Raw genomic sequence first — 27,430 nt, 5'->3', positions numbered from 1 at the left:
ACGGAACCTCACCCACCCACTCCTGTAATAGGCCCTGGCTGTGTTACTGAAGTCCTCAAATCATGATTTAAAGACTTCACGTTATGGAGAATCCACCATTTACACTAGTTCAGACCAGCAAGTAACCTGTACCCCACACTGCAGAGGAATGCAACCCCCCCCAGGGTCTCTGCCAATCTGTCCTGGGAAAAAGTTCCTTCCTGGCCCCAAATATGGCAATCAGACCCTGACAGGTGGGCAACATGCACCAGACACACGCAGGAAAGAATTCTCTGTAGTAACTCAGAGCCCTACCTACTGTCCCATCTCTGGCTACTGGAGATATTTGCTATTAGTAGTCGCGAATGGGCCATATACCATTATAGGAAACCTCATCGTACCATCACCTCCATAAACTCATAAAAGATAGTCTTGAAACAAGTTGGGTTTTATGCCCCCATTACTCCCCTTGGAAGGCTGTTAAAGAACTTCATTCCTCTGATGGTTAGAAACCTTTGTCTAATTTCAAGTATAAACTTGATGGCCAGTTTATATCCATTTGTTCTTATGCCAACATTGGCCCTTAAATAACTCCTCCCCTTCCCTGGTGTTTTATCCCTTTGATGTATTTATGGAGAGCAATCATCTCCCTTCAGGCTTCGTTCTGTTAGGCTAAACAAGCCAAGCCCCTTAAGTCTCCTCTTGTAAGTTAGGTTCTCCATTCCTCTGATCGTGCTAGTAGCCCTGCTCTGTTTTTGTTACAGTCTGAATTCATCTTTCACAAGTGCCTTGTACAATGGTAATAACACTTCCCTGTCTCTACTGGAAATACCTCGCCTGATGCATCCTAGGATTGCATCAGCCTTTTTCATGGCGACATAGTCATCCAGTGGTTGACCAATGCACCTAGGTCTTTTCCAACTGATATGTCCCCAGCTTACAGCACAAATTCTTGTTATTTCTCAGTCATAGCAAAATAGTTATGTGCTTATATTAAGGAAGAATACATAGCTGAAGCTCTCCCTTGCCCTCTAGAAGTCAAGAGACATTCTACTAATGGACTGATAGCTACTTAAGCATAAAAGGAATGTGGACACACTGCCAGGATATAAACTAGAAGTCCATTCCTACCTTCATTCTCTGATGAGTATTTGTACATCTGTAAACATGTTTTTGAAGAGTTTTTGGAACCACAGTTCAAGACAATGTGGTTTCCTTCTCCTCTTTATAATGCAGTACTACAAAAGCCATAGGATAATGAGTCATTTGTCTTGCAAAAGGAGTTTAACTAAATTATCAACTTGTGCTGGAAGATGGGCTACAGCTTAGGGAAGAGTAACCTTTTGAGGCAGAACTACCTCATTTCACGCAATGAGGAGAAGCAGATGCTAGTTCCAAAGCAGTGGCCCACAAGCAGAAACTTGGAATAAATGGTAACCAGAAAACAGAATCAGATATCAGAGGGGTAGCTGTGTTAGTCTGGATCTGTAAAAGCAGCAAAGAGTCCTGTGGCACCTTATAGACTAACAGACGTTTTGGAGCATGAGCTTTCGTGGGTGAATACTCACTTCGTCGGATGCAAGATCAGATATTTAGTCACACAAGTCATGAGACAGATGTGTTAAAGAGCTTATACGTTAATCTTAATCCCTCAATGTTAAAACCAGAGTATTCACTATTCTGTACTTTACACTTCAAATTAAATAAAATGCTTTTTAAAGACAAGGGCTTTTTAAAAAAATATTTAAGTAAATTTGCAAGCATGGAGAGCTAAAATACAAAAAAAAAAAAACATACCTGGTCTCTCACACTGACAAGCTACACATTTACTGTCTTCCGCCTTATTTGACACAAGGCACACTGTACAGTCCCAAGAACCCTTTGGTTTTTTGAATTTGTCTCCAAACCCCAAAGTGACTGTAGTTTCAGTGCAGCTAGGAGAGGAAGTCACTGTTATTGTATTTTCTGTGACCACTGGCAATGTCAGAGCAGGCTTTACTCCGGTTCCAGGCTTTGGTGTCTCACAGGCCACACATTTTGTAGCTTCAGGTTTATTCTGGACTAGACATGTATCACAATCCCATGTTCCTGCTGCTGTTTTAAATTTGTCTCCGAAGCCCAGTGTTCCTGTTGCAGGAGCAGTTGATTTAACAGTGCTGCTTAGAGTCAACGTTCCAGTCTGTTTAGCAGGATCTGCTGTCGGCACTTTAGCAGCTTGACAGGTTATGCATTTGTTGTCTGTTGTCTTGTTTTGTAAGAGACATGTGTCACAGCGCCAATATGATGAAGCTTGTTTAGAGGTCTCTCTAAATCCCAATGAACCTGCAGAAAAATTACTTATTGCAGGCCGTGTATAAACTTCTGTGCTTGTTGAAACAGGCTGTGTGGCTGTAGGGGTGTGTGTCTTCAGAGAAGTAAAGTCTAGAAAAATATAAACACAAAATCAGGTACATTTACATTAGCTCCTTTGAGGAACTCTTTTTAGCCCTCATTCATCTTACCACACAACAGGAGATATATATGGGGGTACTGGGGATGGGAGAGGTCTCCAGTACCATAAAAACACAAGTGGTAAAGCCACTGTAAAAAAGCTTCACACCATCCACCCGTTTTTTTTCCCCACTGTTAATGTTGGGAGTCCTGGACCACAGTGGACTACCATTCAGTATTTCAACACTGAGCTTGTTTTCAATTTGTCAGCAATATTTAATCTTAGATGAATGATTTAATTAAAGTTTCTCTATAAATGCAACACTACATACTAGTCCAGGTTTTACTGTAAGTTCTTTTTAAATGGAACCCATTATCTCACCAGGGCTTTTTAGAAGATCCAGTACACTCCCTTCTTTCAAGACTTTTGCAGGCTTGAAGGCGCCATCGTACTCTTCCTTTTCTTTCTTCTTATTGCTGGTGCTATTTACAGCAGTGGTACCTTTAAACAGAAAGTTTACTACTTTCATGGAGAAACACGCTCAAACCAAATCAAAAGGTTATTTCCTTCTTCCATCCCTCCCAAAAATACAAACTCTTCAAAAAAAAAAAAGTCTTCCTACTTTCCAAGATTTGATTTTTAAAATTTTATGTTCACACAGGATAGAAACTTAGTGTATTATTACAAGAACCATACAAGTCCAACCAACTTTTCATGTATAATTACAAGGTTACTTTCTAATTTCAAGAAACATTTACATAACCTCCCACTTTCAACTTAGTTGACAAGCATAATAAAATTAATGCAGACTCCTACAAAGAAAGATTGGATGTAGAGCTGGTTGGGAATTTTCCATAAAAAAACATTTTTTTAAAAACACAGAAAATGCAGTTTCTGTAAAACTGAAATTTTTCATAGAAAAAAAATTGATTTTGATGGTTTTTTTTAATTTCTATTTTCTCCAACAGGAAAATATTTCACTTTGGGTCGGTTCATGCTAAATAAAAATATTTCTGTTTGTTGAAATGAACCAAAACATTTGGTTTATAAAGTCAGTTCAAGATTAAACTGCATCTTCCTATCCTGTCACTTTGCCCCATGAGAGTTGTAGTTCAGATTTATCATGCCTCCATTCTTTCCTATGCATTAGGCTCCCTTCTCCAATGATGCTGATGAAACAATCTCTCCTGTGACTGGGCCATATGATGCATCATGGGAGTCACATGACTATTAATGTATCATGGGAGATGTAGGATGGCTAGAGAGCCCAGTCCGTAAGGGAGAATGAAGGCATGAGGCACCCGAACTACAAATCCAATGAGACAATGCAGCACCAGGAGGAGATGCAACTTAACATTGAACTGAACTGAACTGAAACAAAAGGTTTCAATTTGGAAATATCAACACATTTTGTTTTGATAAAAAATGCTCATATGTAAACACGTTTTGCCACTTCTGAATAAATTTTTCAGAACTTTTTGTTTTGCAAAATTTTTTTTGGTATTTTAACTTTTTGTTCCACTTGAGGCCGAAAATAAATAGAAACAGAAATTCTGATTTTCATTTTACTGTAGTTATATGCTGTAGTATTCACATCTACTATTGCAATTTTCCCCAAGAAGATTTTCTTTGTTCCTTGCTATCATTGAAAACAAACTCTTAGAGCTTTCAATTAAGAGAGGGAATGGGAAAGAGGACATCTCAAAAGGAGAGAAAAGAGTTGCTTTCAAGCTACCAACATTTTATACTTAGAGAATGATCTGCCTGTCACACTGCTATTATTGTGCCTGTTTATGGATAGAAGACTTCAGTCTCTTGGACTATAAATATAGCATTTGTATGATTGATCTGACACAAAGTACATTGTAAACTACTTTTTACTCCACTCACTTTTTAATATGTCAGATCCATTTTTATTACTTTTTGTACTGCTAGACTGGGGCCATATGTGCCAAAGTTCTGGTAAGACAATTTCTCTGTCTAAATTATAAATACCCCGAGATAGGATTTCATCATTAAAATAGTGAGACAACATGAACTGTGGTGGCACAAATATGCAGTTTTAATAAATGACATTTAGAAAGAGTTTCTAAAAAATCTGGGAAGTTACCCCAGTTTTGATGGAATACAGCTATTAAGATTCAGAAGGGAAAGGAATAAGTTAATAACAGGACTTTCTTCTGTTACTTCAGTAACTACAGCACAGCAAGTGTTTTGAAATTCCTTCGTGTGTAAGATGTGGATTTGACGTATCATTTTAAACAAACAACAATCTGAAACAGTCAATTTAGAAAAAAATTAGTCAAATATACTTTCAGGGCCCTTGAGTCTCCCTGCCAGTTTCTGTAGTTTAAAAATCAGATTTTCCTTTTTTTTTTTTTAAATTCTAACATTTGCTGCGTGCAGGACACCCACTAACAGGAGAAACTGAATATTAAAAAAAATGCTATCAAATGCAGAAAGTTAAACTAAAAGATTTTTTTCTCTATAACCTTTCACTACAGTAATCTTAGGTGCTGTTTGTAACAATGGTATATAAAAGTATTCCAACAGTAGTGTAGTTTAAATTTACAGCGTCTGCATAACTTACGCACAAATTAAAGTATGCTTTACATGATAGCATTTCACTGGCATTTTCATATAACACACTATGCCAGAAGAAACCCTGGCTATGTAAGTAAAAAACATCCTTTGCAACAGGGAAGAGAGAAATATTTAGGGTTGCGGTTGGGAACTGTTTTTGCTTTCAGAAGGAACAAGTCAGAGAAATAAAATTTCAAGTCTCAAGGTAAACCAAACATGCTAATGATCATAACTTAGGCATTGTGATTGAAACACAAATGGATAAAATAGCAGCCTATAGGAGGAAAGGTGACACACTAGTTCCAATATCTGGTGGAAAATGATCCCCATCTGAGAGCATGCAAATGGTGGGATTAGACAGTTCAGCTGGGATATGCCTACCAGCCAGATCTAGTGCTAGAAAAAATAAAACATTTCAGGTCTGAAATGCTGGAGTTTTAGTTACCTGGGCTAATCAGAAGTGGCACTGGAGTATCACTGGATCCAGAAGCTTGTGTTGATTTCACAACAGGAACACTAAACGTAAACCCAATCTGATAAAGAAAAAAAAAATCTTTTCAATGCCAAAAGGAAGAAATCTTAATCCAGTCTAACACACAAGTACAAATTCGGATTTCAATTCTCTGGCATACAATTTATTTGGAATCCAACTGAATATCGAAACCTATGTTCCTTTTTCCATTATTTGCCACTAATGCCACTTTACTGTTTTGAAATGTTTTGCTAAGCCTACAGCAAAAGCTTCAGGAACAGTTGAGTTTCTACATGCATTACTTACAGACAGTGGAGGTAGCACTTCTGCCTCAGTAGATTTTACAATTGGAGATGAAAATCTGAACACAGGACTGCTAGCATTACTTGCTGGTTGCATCTAAATTTCAAAATTAAAAAAATTAAGACTATGTAAAAAGAAAATATGTTGAAAGAAAAAACACTAGCTATTTAAGGCTATAAAAATATAAGGAGTTCTGCAATGAACTTGGGAAAGCTAGTTTTGACGTTTATAATTCCCAGACAAGAACTATGATGAAATGCAATTAAGGTTCAGAGTACATATCAGTAGTTTTTGGTAAAATATATTAGAGTCATGTTTTAATTATTCCAAAACCATATGGTATAAACTCAGAAAATTCAGAGTTGAGGTTACACTGAAAATATATTCAAATATGTTAAGGTACAAAAATGCAGCCAGCACCTAAACAATCTTAAATTCAACTCAACATTTACCAGGCCCCTCCAAAAATAAATGGGCATCTGATTCTTTTTAAAAAAAAAAAAACTGTACACAAATATTAAAATGTGTCTAGACATTCTTAATGTTTATTTTTATTGCAGTTATATACACAAATTACTGTGATGACATTTCTTTCCTACTGATGCTTCCAATGCCATTTATGGTACTTCTAAACTGTTGAATAAATCTTGGCATATAATAACCATAACAGGCTTTCCAGAGCACTTCCAGAAGCCATACATCAGTATTATCCAATAATTAATCCATCCAATAATTAATCCGACAACTTTGTGAAACTACATAAAAATCTTTCTGCAATCTCATTACACATCAGAATATAAAGACCCTCATTTACTCAACTGGCCATAAGCTAATACTACTTAGTCTACCCCTTAATACCACTAAGAACAGTGGTTCTCAAACTTTTGTACTGGTGACCCCTATAACTTAGCAAGCCTCTGAGTGTGACCCCCCTTATAAATTTAAAACACTTTTAAATATATTTAACACCATTATAAATGCTGGAGGGGAAGCGGGGTTTGGGGTGGAGGCTGGCAGCTTGGGACCCCCCATGCAATAACCTTGTGACCCCCTGAGGGGTCCAGACCCCCAGTTCAAGAACCCCGACTAAGAACATATCTGATACGCAACACAGAGAATGAATAAGACAAACCAATTCTAATCCTGTGAAGTTTTAAGTACATATACTGTAAAAAATTACCTTGTTAATCACTGGTTGTGTATTAGTGATTGGTGATGACGACACAGTAGTACTGGCGAGGGAGCCAAAGCTGAAGTTAGGCAGTGATGTAGTATTAATTGGTAAGGGTATTTTGGGTAGTACTGGTGCCTCCACCTCCTAAAATTGTACATTTATTTAGTTATTTTTCTATTCTACATTAGAAACTACTTTTCTCCCTCTAATATCTATATAAAATTAAAAGCCGCAAAGCCAAATTTAAAATAAAATGATAAAAATATATCCAATCCCCCATCCCAGTCTACGAGAATTTTTTTAACCTTTGGCAGGCACTTTCCACGGGTATGCTATGATCATCATGTGTACAGTAGGTCGAACAGGGAAGACTGTCTCAAAGTTGCTAATTCAACCATTGCCCATAGAATGTGCCATAAAAATAACGTAGAATGAAAGATAGTCTGAGTTGTTCCTCTCCATTTAAAACTTGTTTTTGTTGTTAACATCATTTAACTTTAATAACTAAAATTCTAGAGAAAGGATAGTTTTGCTAGTTGATCCTCCCTATTCTTTAATTAAGATGTGGGATTTCAATACATGCTGAGATATGCAAGAAATCCTCTAGCAAAGCTAAGGAAGACCAGTCTTGAAGTTTCTGATATTTCTAAGGTAAGAAACAGAGAAAGCAAGTTTTGTTCTTTTTTTAAAAACAAAAACAAACAAAAAACAAATCTTTCAGGCCTTCTTTATACATCACAGAGACACAAAATATCATAAGCCCTATTTTAGGAACACAGGAATTGTCACACTGGATCAGACCAGTGGTCAATCCGGTCTAGTATCCTGTCTGACTTCATGGTATGTCATATAGTTTAAGGTAAGGTGCAAGACAATTATGGAACAAACACAGAAGCTACTGAAGAATAAAGACATTTCTTTTAAGGTATTTAGCTGCTAAAATTAAACTGGGTATTATAAAGATTTAACTAATTTAATGACAACTCATTAGTGGCACTTGGATCTATGCAGAAACAATTAAGTGTGGATAAAATAAGACCTAACTTTCTCCCTGTGTTTATACCCAAAGGAATTTGGGTTCCCAACTTCTATATTGGTTCATTTCAACATATTTAATGAAAATTAGGCCCATCAAATCTTTATACTAAGTTCTCTTATTTGTGCTACAGAAACAGCCTCCAAGATTTCCAATATCCAGCTGGATATTCTCTCTACATCAGTTCAGTCAAAAGATTAGTCTAATGATTGATAACTCTATATTTAAGACAAAAGAGGCAGTGTATAGTTTATTTTATGCTTTAGACTACACATATTTGAGACACTAAACACAGACATAATTCTGTGGACATGTACTACTATTTATGTGTTTTATTAAATTTATTTTTTGATGAAAAAATAAAGACGGAGTGGCTGATTTGTGCACCTGGGAAGCATCAGTCAATGTCACTCACAGAGCTCTAACATATTTAATATTTTTGCATGCACATATAGTATTATCTTCAGCTTTATTCCATTTCAAATTTTTGATTTGTTCTATATGGTTAAGTCATATAAGATAGAATTATGAATTTAAGTAATACCTTATTTGCTTACTGCCACTTATTTAATATTTCAATCCTTTAAAAAATAAACCGTATATGTTACCCTGACATATTTACTCAGTGTTTCCTGTATAGATTCATTCAGCTGCTAGTGAGAAACCCTACAATACAACTGGAAGAACCCCTAAAGTAATGTAGCCAAAATTTCCAAATGCAGCCTCTCATTTTGGGTGCCCAACTTCAGAAATCTAGGGCCTGATTTACAGAAGTGATAAGCAGCTGCAGCCTCTATTGACTTCAGCTGGAGATGGAAGTGGCTCAGCACTTCTGAAAAATTAGGGCCAGTGCCTCAAGCTGAGCACCAAAATTGAGGCATACAAAAGCAGCGGCTCTTTGAAGACTTGGGCCTATATATCCAACAGAATTAACTATTATTATTTATGTTATCCTAGCACCCAGGAGCTTCAGTCATTGCCTAACACAATGGGGTCTGGGCTATGTACAAACATGACTGGCTTGTAACTATTAATTTTTTGTGTAGTCTCTTAGGAGCCAAATATTTCAGTTCACTGCATCCATGCTTTGAAAAATTACATTGTGATAGAGCAATTTAGCTGAAGTATTTTCTCTTACCTGTTTTTCTTGTCCTGGTTGAGATACATAGTGTACTCCTCTTTCCTTTCTCATCTTGCCACCTCCACCACCTCCCACTCCAGAATATAATCCATTGGATGCAGGTGTACTGAATTTGGAGTATGTGAAATTGCTGTCACAGAAATAAACAGTATATGATTAGAGCGCACTCTTATTACTTAATTGTTTTAAGCTCTTATGCCCTCTGTCCGGGCTGGAACAGAAACATTCCTACCAACAGTCTGGAAAAAGCAAAGTTCTTGTCCAAGTTGTCTTGTGTTGGTCAAATAGACATCCCAAGCAATAAGAATATTGCTAAACAGAAAGAGCTACAACCAAAATAAAGAGTCAATCAATCAAAAATCAATCAATCAGAAACAGTCCCAACTCCACAAGGTGTAATGTCTGAGCCAGCAGAGAAGAAGATGGAAAAATTAAGTTAACTAGTAAAATGTGTTATTCTCCCACATCCCTTATTGCTAGCCTGGACAGTGGACATTTCAAATGAAATACCCACCACCAAATGAGAGACCAGATAGAATGGGTATCGTGGGAGGGAGAACAGATCAGACTACATGCAAACACTGACACATCAAGATTTCAGCATAGAGAAAATATAAAAAGGATGTCTGTCCTTTTTATACCACTGTCTACCACTGTTATGGAACGAACCTTGACAGAAGGCAGAGACTCCAGTTTCTGCAGCATGACAGTGAGAGACAGAAGCCTTAGAAGCTACTGCATCTTTCGTATGGCCCTCAACAGAACAAAGAGGTTTTCTGACGTGTTAACATTCCAGAATTCTTTTCAAATATACATACATCAAAGGGATTTATAAAGTGTAACAGAATTTTCTCTTTTTCATTCCAAAAGCCTGGACAGAACAAAGGGGAAAGTATCCTAACCCAAGTGGAAAAACTACCCAAGGAAATTAAGGAAAAAGGAACAAGATCGAGCATTACACCTTGCCCAGATGAAGAAAGACATAGAAGTGCCCAAAGCAAAAAAGAAATCCTATATTGAAGCTCTTCTTCTGGCCAAACAGGTGACTACTAAAAAGGTAGGTTTAAGCACACACAAAGGCTTTTAAGCCCCAGGCCAAGTCCCCTTGAGGATGAGGGCAGAGCCCTGGTTTAACCTTGTCAGGTGCTCCAGAATAATCTCTCTAGCTCTGATGGGAACCTATGGAAGAGCACTCTTGCCTCTTAAAGCCTAACTAGCACTTGGATGCTCAACCTTAACTATCCAAACTTAAAGAGCAGCAAGAATTTTAGAAATTTCATATTTTACTCAATTTAACTACTCCTGCACCAGAGCCTGACTTAGACTCTTATGCAAAATATGTAACCTTTTCTGCATACACCTGTTTGTCACTTACGGAGGAAGTCACTCCTCTGTCCATAAAGGAAAGATTCTGACTTACAAGTCCTTACCCAGATTTCACATATGAAAAACTTCTGCAAAAATCCTAAGGGACTTCCTTCGTTTCTTATCAAGAGCCATCCAAGAACTAAGCAGACCCACAAATTAGAGTTCAGACTCTCTTGATCAATTAATGCAACCGGATCGACTCTCTTGCAAAAAAAAATATAAAAAAGGGTGTGATTATCCCTTCTGCAGAAGAGTAGAAATCCACAAAGGTCAGGCTTTGTATAAGTTCATTATCTTCATGCAGAGGATATCTTGTGAGAAAAATTCTATTTCCACTACAGAATAATCCATTCTGAGGGGGAAATGCTAAACTGAAACTGATACTGAGGCTATGAAAGTTGAGAGACTTACAAAAATCATAGAAGAAAACTCAGGTAATCATTTCCAAGGACCACAGAATTGCTCCAAGGGGGTGAGGGCTAGGGATGAAGCAGCAATTTGTCCTGTATATTATACACAGCAAAGCATCTGATAAGGCCATGCCGCCTTCCACAAAGAGCATGAGATACAACTAAGAAAATGGTACTGGGTCACACTCAAAAGAACTTCCCTCAGAGAGAAACTACCTTACTGTAGTAACCATATGCGTACAATAGAACTGATACATCAATTGGTTGCTAGGTTAATATACTCTTCAATATCATGGGACAAAACTGAAGGTGAGACAAGATAGGACAGGTGGAACCACAGAGGCTAGTGCACTAGGGGGGTTACTTCTGCCATGTCATAGGAAGTGGTAGGTCAACTTAGAGCACCTTAAACCAAGGTTTCACATTCCAAACTATTAGGAAAAAGTGAGGCTGCTACCATACAGAGTGCCCAGATGAACAAAGAAAAACATCTTTATTGCAAAATGCCTTACTTCTACAACATCTAATCCTGATAGAATTGCTAAAGGAGCTAAGGTAATATCAGAAATCTAGTTCAGCTAGCTGGAAAACTGACAACACTTCCTGGAGAAGGGAAATTACAATGCCTCACCAGCCAAACAGCCCCCTCTACAAGAATCATAGAATATCAGGGTTGGAAGGGACCTCAGGAGGTCATCTAGTCCAACCCCCTCCTCAAAGCAGAACCAATTCCCAACTAAATCATCCCAGCCAGGGCTTTGTCAAGCCTGACCTTAAAAACCTCTAAGGAAGGAGATTCCACCACCTCCCTAGGTAACCCATTCCAGTGCTTCACCACCCTCCTAGTGAAAACGTTTTTCCTAGAATCCAACCTAAACTTCCCCCACTGCAACTTGAGACCATTACTCCTTGTTCTGTCATCTGCTACCACTGAGAACAGTCTAGATCCATCCTCTTTGGAACCCCCTTTCAGGTAGTTGAAAGCAGCTATCAAATCCCCCCTCATTCTTCTCTTCTGCAGACTAAACAATCCCAGCTCCCTCAGCCGCTCCTCATAAGTCATGTGTTCCAGCCCCCTAATCATTTTTGTTGCTCTCCACTGGACTCTTTCCAATTTTTCTACAACCTTCTTGTAGTGTGGGGCCCAAAACCGGACACAGTACTCCAGATAAGGCCTTACCAATGTCGAATGGAGGGGAATGATCATATCCCTCGATCTGCTGGCAATGCCCCTACTTATACAGCCCAAAATGCCATTAGCCTTCTTGGTAACAATGGCACACTGTTGACTCATATCCACCTTCTCGTCCACTGTAACCCCTAGGTCCTTTTCTGCAGAACTACTGCCTAGCCATTCAGTCCCTAGTCTGTATCAGGGCATGGGATTCTTCCGTCCTAAATGCAGGACTCTGCACTTGTCCTTGTTGAACCTCATCAGGTTTCTTTTGGCCCAATCCTCTAATTTGTCTAGGTCCCTCTGTATCCTATCCCTACCTTCCAGCATATCTACCATTCCTCCCAGTTTAGTGTCATCTGCAAACTTACTGAGAGTGCAGTCCACGCCATCCTCCAGATCATTAATAAAGATATTGAACAAAACTGGCCCCAGGACTGACCCTTGGGGCACTCCGCTTGATACCAGCTGCCAACTAGACATGGAGCCATTGATCACTACCCGCTGAGTCCGACGATCTAGTCAGCTTTCTATCCACCTTATAGTCCATTCATCCAATCCATACTTTTTTTTTAACTTGCTGGCAAGAATACTGTGGGAGACCATATCAAAAGCTTTGCTAAAGTCAAGGAATAACACATCCACTGCTTTCCCCTCATCCACAGACCCAGTTATCTCCTCATAGAAGGTAATTAGGTTAGTCAGGCATGACTTGCCCTTGGTGAATCCATGCTGACTGTTCCTGATCACTTTCCTCTCCTCTAAGTGCTTCAGAATTGATTCCTTCAGGACCTGCTCCATGATTTTTCCAGGGACTGAGGTGAGGCTGACTGGCCTGTAGTTCCCCGGATCCTCCTCCTTCCCTTTTTTAAAGATGGGCACTACATTAGCCTTTTTCCAGTCATCCAGGACCTCCCCCAATCGACATGAGTTTTCAAACATAATGGCCAATGGCTCTGCAATCACATCCGCCAACTCCTTTAGCACCCTTGGATGCAGCGCATCAGGCCCCATGGATTTGTGCTCATCCAGCTTTTCTAAATAGTTCTGAACCACTTCTTTCTCCACAAAGGGCTGGTCACCTCCTCCCCATGCTGGGCTGCCCAGTGCAGTAGTCTGGGAGCTGACCTTGTTCGTGAAGAAAGAGGCAAAAAAAGCATTGAGTGCATTAGCTTTTTCCACATCTTCTGTCACTAGGTTGCCTCCCTCATTCAGTAAGGGGCCCACACTTTCCTTGACTTTCTTCTTGTTGCTAACATACCTGCAGAAACACTTCTTGTTACTCTTAACATCTCTTGCTAGCTGCAACTCCAAGTGTGAGTTGGCCTTCTTGATTTCACTCCTGCATGCCTGAGCAATATTTGTATACTCCTCCCTGGTCATTTGTCCAATCTTCCACTTCTTGTAAGCGTCTTTTTTGTGTTTAAGATCAGCAAGGATTTCACTGTTAAGCCAAGCTGGTCACCTGTCATATTTACTATTCTTTCTACACATCAGGATGGTTTGTTCCTGCAACCTCAATAAGGATTCTTTAAAATACAGCCAGCTCTCCTGGACTCCTTTGCCCCTCATGTTATTCTCCCAGGGGGTCCCGCCCATCAGTTCTCTGAGGGAGTCAAAGTCTGCTTTTCTGAAGTCCAGGGTCCGTATTCTGCTGCTCTCCTTTCTTCCTTGTGTCAGGATCTTGAACTCGACCATCTCATGGTCACTGCCTCCCAGGTTCCCATCCACTTTTGCTTCCCCTACTAATTCTCCCCAGTTTGTGAGCAGCAGGTCAAGAAGAGCTTTGCCCCTAGTTGGTTCCTCCAGCACTTGCACCAGGAAATTGTCCCCTACACTTTCCAAAAACTTCCTGGATTGTCTTGTGACATTGCAAGAACTTTGTTTATTTCCTGTCTTCATTTGCTGGTAGGAAGACACATACTGGCTAATAAATGGTTGTCTGTAAATCATATTATTCTCATGTATCCTTTTTTCATTTAATATAATTACTACTATCGTTATTAATGTATCTATCATCATTCCCCTCTTTTCTCCTAAGTGTATATTAAGAGACTTCAGCCATTTCATATGCCATTTCTGAGAAACAATCCTTAACTAAACAATCCCAGTTTCACATTCTGTTGTGTGATCAAGAAATATTGCTTACTTCCTTTACAAAAAGGGTAAGCCCAGAGATTCCAGTGGAGGAAGCACAAAGCCACCACACTCCTCTCACATAAATAATATAGATTAAATCTAGGAGGTTTGACATACCTTTCAGTTGGCTCTACTTGCTGTTCTGCAGTCAAATTCTTCTCCCTTACTCCCTGCAAATAAAGGAAAATGACTTCAGGCTTCTCTGAATTTGCTATTATTTCAAGCACAAAACAAGACTATAGTTATGCCAATTCTTACAAAATTTCTTCTGCTTCTTTTATTAGTTAATCTAACTAGAAAAATCTTACTGCATGTACTTAGACTTCAGAGTTAAATCAATATTATAGGCACACTCAAATTAAGCTTTGCAGCTCCAATGGGTGTCATCAGTTTATCACTATTACTGATTAAAATTGTGGGAGATGAAATTCTTTTTATATTAACCAAATTTCACTAGCATAGCCTGCATGCATATATTATAAACTTTTTGGATCAAAATCTGGGCTGATTTACAAGTCCATGCAATCCCACTGAGGTAATATTTATTGAAATTAAGTAGTATATCATAGAATACTAGCAAGGTTTTTATATTAGAAAGTGCATGTCATTTTAACAATCCCATCAATCACAGAAATAAACATCTACTGACATCAGATTCATATCATAATCTTCTATCAGGACAAAACACAAACTCTGCAACCTAAACGATTTATGAATTCATAGATATTAAGACCAGAAATTACCATTATGATTATCCATTCTGACACTGCATAACACAAGTCCTATAATTTCACTCAGTAATTCCTACACCAAGCCCATAACTTCAATTTGAGATAAAGCATATATTTAGAAAGACATTCAATCTTGATTTTAAGACTTCAAGTGATGGAAAATCCACCACATAGCTTGGTAATTTGTTCCAGCAGTTAATTACCCTATTTAAAATGTAAGCATTATTTCTAGTCTAGTTTCTTTTTCCAGACACTGGACTTGGTCATGCTTCTGTATACTAGACTAAAGACCCTTTAATCAGAAATTTTCTCCCTGTGTAGGTACTCAGACTGTGATCTTAATCTTCTCTTGGATAAACTAAACAGACTGAGCGCCTTATATCTTCCTTTGCAAGGCAGTTTTCTGCACCTCTAATCATTCATATGAACCTTCTTTTCTAAATCCCAATTTTTCAACATCCTTTTTGAAGCACTGAGACCAGAACTGGATGCTGGGCTCCATTAATGGTCTCATTAACACTATATGTAGACATACTGCCACCTCTCTACTCTTACTCAATATTCCTCTGCTTATATATCCAAGGATCATGTTAGCCCTCTTAGCACAGCATCTATCATGACCCTCTAAACTGTTTTCAGAGTCACTGCTTTCTAGGATGTAGTCCCTCACTGTGAGACACACACTTTTTGTTCCTAAATGTATCTTACATTTGGCAGTATTAAAATACACGTTGTTCAAATGAGTCCAGCTTACTAAGCAATCCAAAAGGCTCTGTAGAACTGACCTTTTTTTTTTATTACTCCACCAATTTTTGCATCATCTGCAAAAGTAGCCAGCAATGATCTTATATTTTCCTCCAGAACACTGAAGATAATGAATGGCACTGGGCCAAGAACAAATTCCTGAAGTACCCCACTAGATAACAATTCCTCACTTACAATTACTTTGTGAGATCTATTAGCCAGTTCTTAATGCATTTAGTATGTGCCACACTGTCATTTGCACAGAACTTTATATTCAAAACAAAGTGTTTGCAGTGTGGGGAAACATTATAACATATACACAGATGACTGTGAAACACAGCTCATCTCTCTCCCCTTTAATATAACAGGAAGTCTCAGCTAGTCACTAAAATACACATAATATTCCATACAAAACTCCATGTTAAGGTAACATTAAGGTTAAAGAGGTAGACCCTCAAAAATCAGAAAATTCAAAATTAAGCCTGCACATATAATCTTAGCTTATTATAATGCATACCCGCAAGAGGTAGAGCTTAAGCCATTTTTTCTGAGTTGCTATTGGAACAAAATATCTTTCACCTCTTGCTGACTAAAAAGGCAGCCCTAACAGATCACAACCACAAGGTTTCTCTCTTTAGTTCCTTTTTATAACTACTTATTTTTCTTCTATTAAACACTTTTACTCCCCCCTCTAAAGTGCAATGAGTTTCTTCTCTAGGTTATCACTGGGATCAACATGTAACCATCATTAGTTACAAGGGGCAGTTAAGGTCAACAACATAAAACAGATCCTCCTGCTCCCTGGGCCCTTCCACACATGATACTTAAATCCAAACTGAAATGTTAAACACAAAAACGCTGAACTGAGGCACCCCGCCATATGGCAGCTGTGCTGTGTTATTTACTAGCAGACATTTCCCATTTAGAGTTCAAAATTCACTGAATATTTTTATTTGATTCTTACACATTTTGAGTCTAATGAAAATCATGATAAAATATTTATGCTATCTACATAACAGCTCAAAATTTCAGTTTAAGTGTTATATTGTAAAACTGAAAACTCTCAAGTTCTGCCCTCTCCCATCACTGCAGGTCAAAGTTAGGACTGCTTGGGTTCCTTACCTGGCATGTCCCCTATACCTTAGTACACTTGGATTTCTTTTAAAGTGTAACCTTAATTTTGAATTTCCTGGGTTTGTAATGTTTGGTTGGGGGATACTGACTACATCCTTGTAATGCTTTTTATCCTGAAGTTTCGGACACCTATCTCTCAACTTTAATTCCATCTTAATAATGATTTGTCTTCGAATTTCCTAAGTAATTAAAAAAATGATACACGAACACTAAACAAGAAAACCCAAAAGAGAATGCTGCCACTCAATATTTCAAATGATTTGTAAGATATGTAGTATCAACTTTAAAAGTTAAAAGAAAAAAAAAAAAGATTTAAGGGCAGATTTTCAATGATACAACAAACAGCATCCCAACTATAGTGGCCAGCTAAACTGGGTTTACAGCTGATTTGCATTACCAAAGTAGTGCAAGTCAGTCAAAGTGCAGTGACTGGTACAGAGTGCCAGTCTTACAAATTAATCCTGGCGCTTAATTTGTAAGACTGGCACTCTGTAAAAAGAGGGGCAGGCGAGCCCAGTCCCTGAGTCCCACAGTATGTCTACACTGCAATAAAAGATCCACCACACCGAATCTCAGAGCTTGGGTCAACCAACTCAGGCTTGCAAGGCTCAGACAGCAGGGCTAAAAATAACAGCATAGATGTTCAGGCTCAGGCTGGAGCCCGGGCTCTGAGACTTTCCCCCTTTGCAGGGTTTCAGAGCCCAGGCTCCAGTCTGAGCCTGAACATCTACACTTCTAGTTTTAGCCCCACAGCCTGAGCCCCACGAACCCAAGTTAGCTGACTGTGGCTCTGCGACGTAGTGCCGTTGGTTTTTTATTGCAGTGTAGACATGCCCCCAACGTGTCTGCACTGTAACAGCTCACCATATGTTCCTGTCTCAGCTCCCACAGCAGTACTGCCTTGATGCACAATGGGGAGTACCAGGAGCAGGGCCACGGGCAGCCTTTCAGGCCTTAATGCCCAAGTTATGGCCATGGAACCTCTACAAGTAGTGACAGTTAAGGGCCAAGTCATCTACCAATGAGAACTCTTGACACATAAGTCCAGTCTTCTCATGCCACTGACTCATTACAACCAACAGAACTGCTTCAAGCAAACTGTAGCACTGTCACAAACTTGAGTAGTGACATAACTCTGGAGCCTCTATATTCATAACAATTAAATACAACCTAATTTCTTCAGCTTCATTACAACCTAATTTCTTCAAATATAGCCATTGCACAAAAGATTTCAATTGATTTTAAGTACTGCACATAGAAGTTTGAAGTGTCTCTTTTTTTATTAAGATCACTCAAGAAACAAAAAGACTTGACAGCTTGATTAGGTCTATCATTTAAGAAAGTTAACTCAAACTTATTAACCGATTTACTTGTAAGTCCTCAGAAAATTTGTTCTGTAAAAAGAGCAAGTCCTGTAAGTTTAGGGAAGGTATGCTGGTTTTTTTTAATAACCAAAAGGTTAAATCCCTGCTTTTAAGGATAAAAGGGAACTCAGACTTAAACTACTGAGCCATAACCAACTCCGCCATAATAGACTGTATTACAAATGTCTGTGGCTGGGAAATAATATGTTCGTGTGCTGCCTAAAATCCACTCAAGCTTTACTCAGAAGAGCCCAAGGGAGAATACTTGTTCTGAGTTTTAACAACCATGCTTTCTACAGAAACCTAAGTGGCACCCTCTTTCCTCCAAGCCTATGCCACTCAGTTGTTCAACCGTTTTACAACCCATAAACTTCACTTAACTTTCAAAAATATCCATAGGTTGGTTCCTCCCACTCATGCCAGTGCTACTTAATCCTCCTCCATAGACTATATCTGGCAAAACAGATAGCAGCACAGGCAGTGGGGTTCCCTCACTCTTCTAGTTCAATCATCTCAAAAGCTATCCTCCTAACTTTCCAGTCCCCAGTATTTGCATAATAGAAAAGGACAAGGTACAATTTTTGTCCGGGAACTATGGTATAGTAGAACAAACTGCAAAAGTTTATATGTTTTATAAGTTACCTATAAAATTTTAGAGTAACACAAACTGAAATGCCCTGCAGGATCTCACAAATTAGATCACTGGGAGACCACAGTTTAACTGAAAGGTAGTTTATACCCAGCTTAAGTGTGTTTATTTAGCATGACGGTAATCCAAGTTTTGCTAGATAATTATTTCAGCAGATGTTTCTTGTAAGACTATCAGAGAACTGATCATAACTAGTTCTCAAAATTTACTGCATTTCTGTGCTATCCTTTCAGTCCAAATATAGTCCAAGCCAACAGCATATCATTACACTGAGGATGACCAACCAATCACATACTGGTGCATGAATACAATAAATATTGACACAAATTCAAATATTCCTCCTACAAGGATTCCTACTGTCTTAAGCATTACCCAGAGCGTTCTATAAATTGTCTTGACAGGTAAGAACATCTCAATAGGAGAACAATTTATAGCTCTTCCAAGGGTAAGAGAAAGCGTACTTACTTTGTGCTTTACGTCTACTCGCTGTCTAATCTTGCCTGACTCAGCAGCTGGAGTCAGAGATGGTTTAAAATACTGTAACCGGCTCATTGACTGAGAAATTGTCTTCGGTGTCACTAATTTCTGGACTGGAGGGTGCTGGGATTCCACCTTTAAAAGAAGCAGCAATCAATATAGTTAGTTTGGAGGCTTTGGGATCATTTATATTTACTTAAAAACCTGAATAAAACTAGCTAACTACCTCTACGCAATCACTGCACTCAGTGAGGTGCTTTTGTGTACGATACAGGTATTCAATGCGCATGGGGAAATTAGGAAGAAAGTCAAGCAAGGTATCCAACGGTGTCTTGAATCTAAAACCAGGATTCCTCAGCTAATTTTAGTAACATTTTAGGAACATTAATTCACTGAAATCAGAGTATTATCCTGTTTTACACATACAACGAAATTTGTGCTCATAGTTGAAGCCAGGAAATAGACTTCTATGTCAAAGTGCTAATGGCTAATCAGTCAACCCTCTGGATTTGATTACTCCAACAAATCTCATCCTAAAAAAAATACAACAGCATTAGTCAACTAAGCCCTCGAACCATGCAGGCACTTTGAAAATTTTACCCCACATTTTATTTTACTGACCCATTTTAAAAAAAGACCATGTCAATTCAAATTTTATCCAAAATTTTGCATTTTGCATACAGCAAGCTTCTATAGAAGAATCAAAAAGACGAACACAAAATGAATATTTCTTTTTAAAAAACATTTGAATGTTAAGAGTTGTTTTAAACAAATACCACATGCACTGTATTTGTAACTTATACATTGCTACACTACATATCTAAAAATTAAACTGACTTCACTGGTTTTCATTGTCCTAACAAAGAAATGTTTGAATATGTAAATAGTGAAAATTAATCTGAATTTTATAATCTGCTTCACTTGCAGTAATCTAGTTTTGTCAAACATCAGTAGAGAAAATAATTTACAATATTATTTTTAAACTAACAATATCCCTATAACTCAGGATGGAGCCAAATTTTATTTCCCCTAGCGTAATTTCAAGGATTATTTAATGAAAAGGATCTTTCTAGAAGCTCATTACAATAATGTTTCCCGTCTCCTGAAACCTTCCATATGTTAAACTAAGTTTAAATTCATCAATCTAGTCTACTCTAAATGGAAGAATTTTGCACTGTGAATTTTAATGTGCATTATCAAAACATTATAAGGAAAGGTAGGTGGACATTTTTCTGAGACTGGATTACAGATTAAAAGTACTAATGTGAGTGCTATTCTGGCCTACGTGGGTTTTTAAAATAAGAAATGTACTGTACCACTGGTATTAACTGAAACAGTTTTTACTAAGTACAGAAGTGTTCTGTCAACAGTCCACTTACTCTGGCAGCTAAGCACAAAACAAAATTTCGCCCAACAATCCTTGTCTTGACCAGCAATTACTACCATCAAGGGCTTCCCTTTTCTCGCCAAATATTGCAGTATGAATAGACAATTCCTTTCCTTTCAGCCAGTGACAGCTGTGTGCAACATTCGTTTAGTCTGACATCAATCGCCAGGCTCTCTGTTGCATAACTGCTACATCTTTTTTAATGCCTCAACACAGGTGTGGCTCTATAATTTAAATGAAAATGCTATATTACAGTTTTCTATGCAGTGTATTTACATGATACTTATGTTGAAGAAATTACACACTATACTTTGTGTTCGAGTGACATCTTTTCCACAAATGCTCAACTACAAAAGATTTGGATTCTATAATGTTCTGGTAAACTGTCAAGTATAATAATATTTCTAGTCAAAAGGTCAGTATAGAAATTTAAGAGATTCTCTCCATTTTCTGTGTAAAACTTCATGTGGTGGATGCTATGGAAGAAAAACAATATTTTTACTTTTATAGTAGTCTCAGATCCTTAATGATCTGGAGGATGGCGTGGACTGCACTCTCAGCAAGTTTGCAGATGACACTAAACTGGGAGGAGTGGTAGATATGCTGGAAGGTAGGGATAGGATACAGAGGGACCTAGACAAATTAGAGGATTGGGCCAAAAGAAACCTGATGAGGTTCAACAAGGACAAGTGCAGAGTCCTGCATTTAGGACGGAAGAATCCCATGCCCTGATACAGACTAGGGACTGAATGGCTAGGCAGCAGTTCTGCAGAAAAGGACCTAGGGGTTACAGTGGACGAGAAGGTGGATATGAGTCAACAGTGTGCCCTTGTTACCAAGAAGGCTAACGGCATTTTGGGCTGTATAAGTAGGGGCATTTCCAGCAGATCGAGGGACGTGATCATTCCCCTCCATTTGACATTGGTAAGGCCTTATCTGGAGTACTGTGTCCGGTTTTGGGCCCCACACTACAAGAAGGTTGTAGAAAAATTGGAAAGAGTCCAGTGGAGAGCAACAAAAATGATTAGGGGGCTGGAACACATGACTTATGAGGAGAGACTGAGGGAACTGGGATTGTTTAGTCTGCAGAAGAGAAGAATGAGGGGGGATTTGATAGCTGCTTTCAACTACCTGAAAGGGGGTTCCAAAGAGGATGGATCTAGACTGTTCTCAGTGGTAGCAGATGACAGAACAAGGAGTAATGGTCTCAAGTTGCAGTGGGGGAAGTTTAGGTTGGATTCTAGGAAAAACATTTTCACTAGGAGGGTGGTGAAGCACTGGAATGGGTTACCTAAGGAGGTGGTGGAATCTCCTTCCTTAGAGGTTTTTAAGGTCAGGCTTGACAAAGCCCTGGCTGGGATGATTTAGTTGGGAACTGGTCCTACTTTGAGGAGGGGGTTGGACTAAATGACCTCCTGAGGTCCCTTCCAACCCTGATATTCTATGATTCTATGATCCTAAATTTATGCAATATTAGAAGTATCTGAAAAACTTGAAAAATCTATTAGTATTTTTCACTTGTTAACACCATGACAGGAATCAGGATTTACCATACTATTATTACAAATTAGGGCTTCTTTAACAACAGTTGAAACTTATTCTTATGTGTAAGAACATTGGTTAAAATTATAGAGGTGACCAGAAATTACAAAATTGATTCCCTCCTCGACACACCACCATTTTTCAAGACAGAAGCATTAAGGAGCACATGTAACAAGTTTATTTCGTTAGTTTAAACACAAGCCTGGCAAAGTCATTTAGCACCATTTATAAATATTTCTTATTTTTTCCAATTCTGGTTATTCTTCCGGCACAAGACCTTCCTCAAACTATTGTCTAACACACACCTTGCTTGTCAACAAGTAGTGGGAAGAAGCAAAGCTCCGTTTAGAGTTCCAGCCATGTTCCTCTTAGTAACAGATTTCAAGAAAGAGCAACACGAAACTAGCCTACCCCAGAAATGGAGTGGATAACCATCCCAGCCCTCCCAGCTACAGTGTGGACAAGACAACATTTTAGTCACTAATAACCCAAACAAAATATAATGTTAATGTTATGTGAGTTAATATCCTATTGTTTATATCCACTATAGGTTTGCAGAAACTTCACAGTACTTAAAAGTAATAAATATTTTAATTCAATTGATAAACTACCTGGGTATCAGCAAATCTTTACCTGTTTTCTCTTTAAATGGAAGCGAGTAATATCCAGCATGTTCCTGTCCACAGGCTGCAAGGAAAAAAGCGACACATTAGAGGAAAAATTCTTTACAATGACGTTGGCATGCAACAAAAGAGAAGACAGTTTAGAGACCAACTTACAGAAGACAGTGGAGAAGCAACAGAAGATGGAATCCTTTTAGCATCCTGTCGAATAAATATTACAGTAAGTTAAACTATATTAAGAAAGTTTTCACCAATATGGTGCAGGTAAGTTTAGAATGTGTTACATGCTCTTGCACTGAAACACAATAGAGTAAAATGAGAGCCATTTACTGCTAAAGGACTTGACATCTTCTCCAGAGACTGCAAGATGCGCCGTGCTGTGGAACTTGTCACTCCATAGGATTGCACATTTGCTTGCTTAGCTTTCATTTGTCTTCTGACTGGTGTCTGAAAAGTTAGCATGATAAATGTTAAAATGTTGGACTTCAACAGTCATATATTTGTTTGTTTTGGGACAACAATGGGTTGGATCCCAATATTTTAGAAGAGATGTGGGGAATGAGCTCAATGAGGACCTATTGAAGAAAATGGGAGCCTACTGGTTTCACAGCAAGAGTTGGATTATCCTCCCATGTGCCTGAAACAAGGGTGTGGGACAAAGTGATGTCTTAAATCACTTCAATTCCTAGCCTTTTAATCAAAATGTAAAAGGCTGAAAAAGAAGAAAATAATGGGCCTGCTATCTTTTTTGAAGGAGGGCAGGAAAGAAAATTTAAGTAAAGGCTCATATTGCAAGTCACTTCTGAAGAATGTATTTTGAGTAAGCAAGAGAAGTCAGATTTACATGACAGTATAGTGAATCATCTTAATCAGTTTACATCATGATCAGGAATTCCAATTTTTAGTTTTTTTTTTAATTATTTTCAGAGTTTATATTTTGCTACTACAGTGCCTTGTAACTTCATTATAAAGAAGAGAAACCTTTATATTTACAACAATACATATCAAATAAAACTATAAAGAGAAGCAACAAAGCTCAAAAGGAAGAATACTCGGAAAACTTTCTTCAATACTAATTTATTGTTGGCATCCTATGTTCCCCTGTGTAATCACAGACAAATGCTGTGAATCACACTGTTGCTACGTGCAGGCAGGAAGCAAAGCATAGAAGTACAAGCAGCTAGTAATACTGGCTGTAACCCACAGCAAATAGCATGGGCAGGATATGAGCTTAGTCCCTCCTTCAAAGGAAGCTTGCCATTTTAGTTCCCCTTCCCCAGGCCCAAGTATGTTTATTTTTTAAAACTGATTTTTGAAAAATTGCAATAATTTTTTGGCGGCTGTTTACAGCATTTATTATATTAGACATGGTCTTAGTCTATAAAACATTCTCTGTCCTTAAGAGTTGTATCTTTGTAAAGTGCCAAGTACATCCATTCGGATTATGTAAATGTTTAAATGGATTGTGTTACAGTGTCTATCTTGACACTGCATTTAGGATTGTATCCTAATCTCTGCTGAGTAGAAGAATAAAGGTCAGCAAAATTACCTTGTTTGTAAATAGTATGCCACAGGACTCTTTGCTACTTTAAATATGAACATTTTCAAATAGGCACAAACATCTGTTCCTGCTGTAGTTAAGGTTACCTGATGTTTTAGACGCACACACACTATATACACATACCTACTATGTATAGTTAAGTATGTGTAAGTTATATATAAATTGTTATGCAATTTTAAAGCAATCACTACTGTTTTTGCTACAATGCAACTTTTCCAATTTCAAGATACATGATAAGGTATAACTTTGTTATAATACAGCTTGCCCCTGTCTCTCAGACAACAAACAGCACTGTACTATTTGTAAGTTTCACTGATCGCTTCTACAACATTCCTAATGCCAGACTGCTATTACACAAACAAGGTAGTCTGACTGACCCTTTACTTTTCTACTCAGCAGCGATTAGGATGCATGGAATTCATCACGGAAACCTGTATTCAGTGTTTCACTTATTCTGGTTTACATCCAGGAAGAACAAGAGAAGCACAGGTCTTCATGAGAGCCAAGGACTTAGTATCACTTCTCCAGTGAGACAAGGTGGGTGAAGTAACATTTCTTATTGGACCAACTTTTGTTGGTGAAAGACAATTTTCAAGCTTGCGTTTGAGTTTTCACCAACAGAATTTGGTCCGCTAAGAGACATTACCTCACCCACCTTGTGACTCTCACATCCTGGAATCAACATGGCTACAACACTCCTTTTAGTGGCTGTTTGTTTAAATATAAAAACTGCACAAGAGCGTGTATGCACACTGGAGAAGCAACAGTTGCTCTACAACAGTTTTTAAACTCAAAATCAGTTTAATAAGCAACTATTCATCACCAGTAGTCCCACAGGTTAATAAGCTCATGAAATTTACCTTTAAGACTGGAAGCTTTCCTGGTTAAAGACTTCTACATTTGACAGTTTCCTCCCCCATTACTAAATGTCAGTGATCTCTCTCTAACAGTATAGTCTCTACTACTGAAGTATTTGATAAGATAAATCAAAAGCTTACTTTATTACGTGCACGTTTTCAAGACAAAATTTTCATTTTACATTTCAACTGCTTTTCCCTACCCATATCACCAATAGTTTCTCTTACCTGATAAGGAGTAATTCGTATTTTAGATTGCCTTGCTGCTGCAGCTGCACCACCATAAGTGGTTTTTCCAGGGTAAAATGGAGAATCCCCAAGCTGGCTTGTCTTAAGGACAGAAGCATTACCAAGTGACTGCAGAGAGACATATTAACAGGTAGTTAGCAAAATGGACACAAAACTAATATGATTAAAACTTATATTGTGCAGTACTCACAGGGGATAGGGCTCCAAAAGCAGATAAGTTGAATGCAGGTTTTTTAGAGCTGGTAGCAGAATGTTGTGTGAGAGAATGAGATCGTTCAGTCTCTGTGGACCAGAGAGGTGGTACGGATGTATTTTTTGAAACTGCGATATCTGACAAAAGAACACATTGTGTGTGTAAATCATATTATAAATTGTAAGCTAGTTAATACACACAGAAAATTGGATATAAAACAGCATTAAGGAGACACATAATAAAATCCAGGATTTAATCCTGCACTATTCTACCCCTGGGTTTCAGAGTTCTTTAAACAGACTAATATTGTTTATTATGGCAATATAATCTGCATCAAAAAGTAGGAGCACCAACATCATCCCTGAACCCAGGCCCTGTTCACAAAAGTGCATACACAACTAGCCCTTATAATGGGAATTCAAGGAACTAAACAGAACTGAACAATACTGATGGATTTACTATAAAACAGTATTTCTTCTTTCTGACGAAGACAGAAGGAGACTATAAACACATGGGGATTGGTAATCAGATACTAAGTCCTTGATACGTAGGTTAATGGTTCAAGACTAGCCCAGGTCAGAAATGACTCATTCATAAGTCTGGTAACTTTTTAGTTAACCATCTGAAATGAGATAATGCTCTTGTTCCCATTACTATCAAATAGTCCACAGAAACCACCAGCATTCTTACTGGCAAATTCAGGTAGGACAAGAATTGCAATAGCATGGAAACAACTATCCTCACCCCTAAGAACTGCTCTCCCCCTTTCTGGAGGAGCTATGTTAGATGTACAGTATGTGGAGACCTGCAATATGGCTGCCTGTGCTGTCCAGCACTTATTCTGAAGATAAAGAACCTCAGTCTCCAAAGGTGTCAGTCCAAAACTTAAAATTTTTACTTTAAAATGTTGAGAATTTTTCCTTAGTGAATGTAGTATTCATGAAATGTGACAGACTTGTCAGTATTGAAAACTGAAGTCCTCTGTCCAAAAACAGATACACCTCTACCCCGACATAATGCAGTCGTGGGGAGCCAGAAATCCCTACCGCATTATAGGTGAAACACCGTTATATGGGGCAGTGGCGGCAGGGCTCCAGGGGTGATTTAAAGAGCTCCAGGCTCCAGCCGCTGCAGGGAGCCCAGGCCCTTTAAATCGTCGGCTGAGCCCCGCTGCCGCAGCCCTGGGATAGCAGTGGCAGGGCTCCAGCGGTGATTTAAAGGGCCCGGAGCTCCCCGCAGCAGCCGGAGCCCTGGAGCCTTTAAAATGCTGCCCGAGCCCCGCTGCTGCAGCCCCGGGGTACCGGTGGCAGGGCTCCGGCAATGATTTAAAGGGCCCGGAGCTCCCCGCAGCAGCCGGAGCCCCGGACTCTTTAAAGTGCCGCCGGAGCCCTGCTGCTACTACGCTATAGGCGAACCCGTGTTATATCGGGTCATGTTATAGCAGAGTAGAGGTGTAAAGCACAGGCAGTGCAAGTCTCCTCACATGACCCTGACCATATTGCCTCAACTTTAACCTGCAGAACACCCCAGCCCATTTTCACGGCTGAATTACATTGGTGATTTTGATGTGAACATCTATTTACGATTAAATAGATTGAGACCACCACCCCATTTCATGAGTACAATGAGCTGTCAGTCACTACTACCTCAACTCAGATTTGAGTATAACCTAGGTGAAAGGCTTCGTGTTCCATCACCAATTCCTGAGA

At 38.7% G+C, this 27,430-nt stretch overlaps 1 protein-coding gene across 3 annotated transcripts in view; it reads right to left on the bottom strand.

Annotated features, from left to right (window-relative positions):
* The window catches only part of NUP153 (nucleoporin 153), a 66,847-nt gene that overhangs the window by 13,051 nt on the left and 26,366 nt on the right, over nt 1-27,430 (bottom strand). For all 3 annotated transcript variants that reach the window (XM_039521952.1, XM_039521950.1, XM_039521953.1), the window contains 13 exons: nt 25,719-25,858; nt 25,508-25,636; nt 23,192-23,308; nt 23,018-23,062; nt 22,872-22,925; nt 19,298-19,444; nt 14,328-14,380; nt 9,117-9,249; nt 6,949-7,086; nt 5,772-5,864; nt 5,439-5,526; nt 2,792-2,911; nt 1,777-2,400 (listed from right to left, as the gene is read on the bottom strand). In XM_039521952.1, the coding sequence (XP_039377886.1) occupies nt 1,777-2,400; nt 2,792-2,911; nt 5,439-5,526; nt 5,772-5,864; nt 6,949-7,086; nt 9,117-9,249; nt 14,328-14,380; nt 19,298-19,444; nt 22,872-22,925; nt 23,018-23,062; nt 23,192-23,308; nt 25,508-25,636; nt 25,719-25,858 (1,881 nt within the window). The remainder of the gene's footprint in view (nt 1-1,776; nt 2,401-2,791; nt 2,912-5,438; nt 5,527-5,771; nt 5,865-6,948; nt 7,087-9,116; nt 9,250-14,327; nt 14,381-19,297; nt 19,445-22,871; nt 22,926-23,017; nt 23,063-23,191; nt 23,309-25,507; nt 25,637-25,718; nt 25,859-27,430) is intronic.

The sequence above is a fragment of the Mauremys reevesii genome, linkage group 2 (assembly GCF_016161935.1).
Source record: "Mauremys reevesii isolate NIE-2019 linkage group 2, ASM1616193v1, whole genome shotgun sequence".
In the NCBI taxonomy this organism is placed as follows: domain Eukaryota; kingdom Metazoa; phylum Chordata; order Testudines; family Geoemydidae; genus Mauremys; species Mauremys reevesii.
Note: the sequence above shows the minus strand (reverse complement) of the source record. Positions and strands in the feature narration are given on the sequence as shown.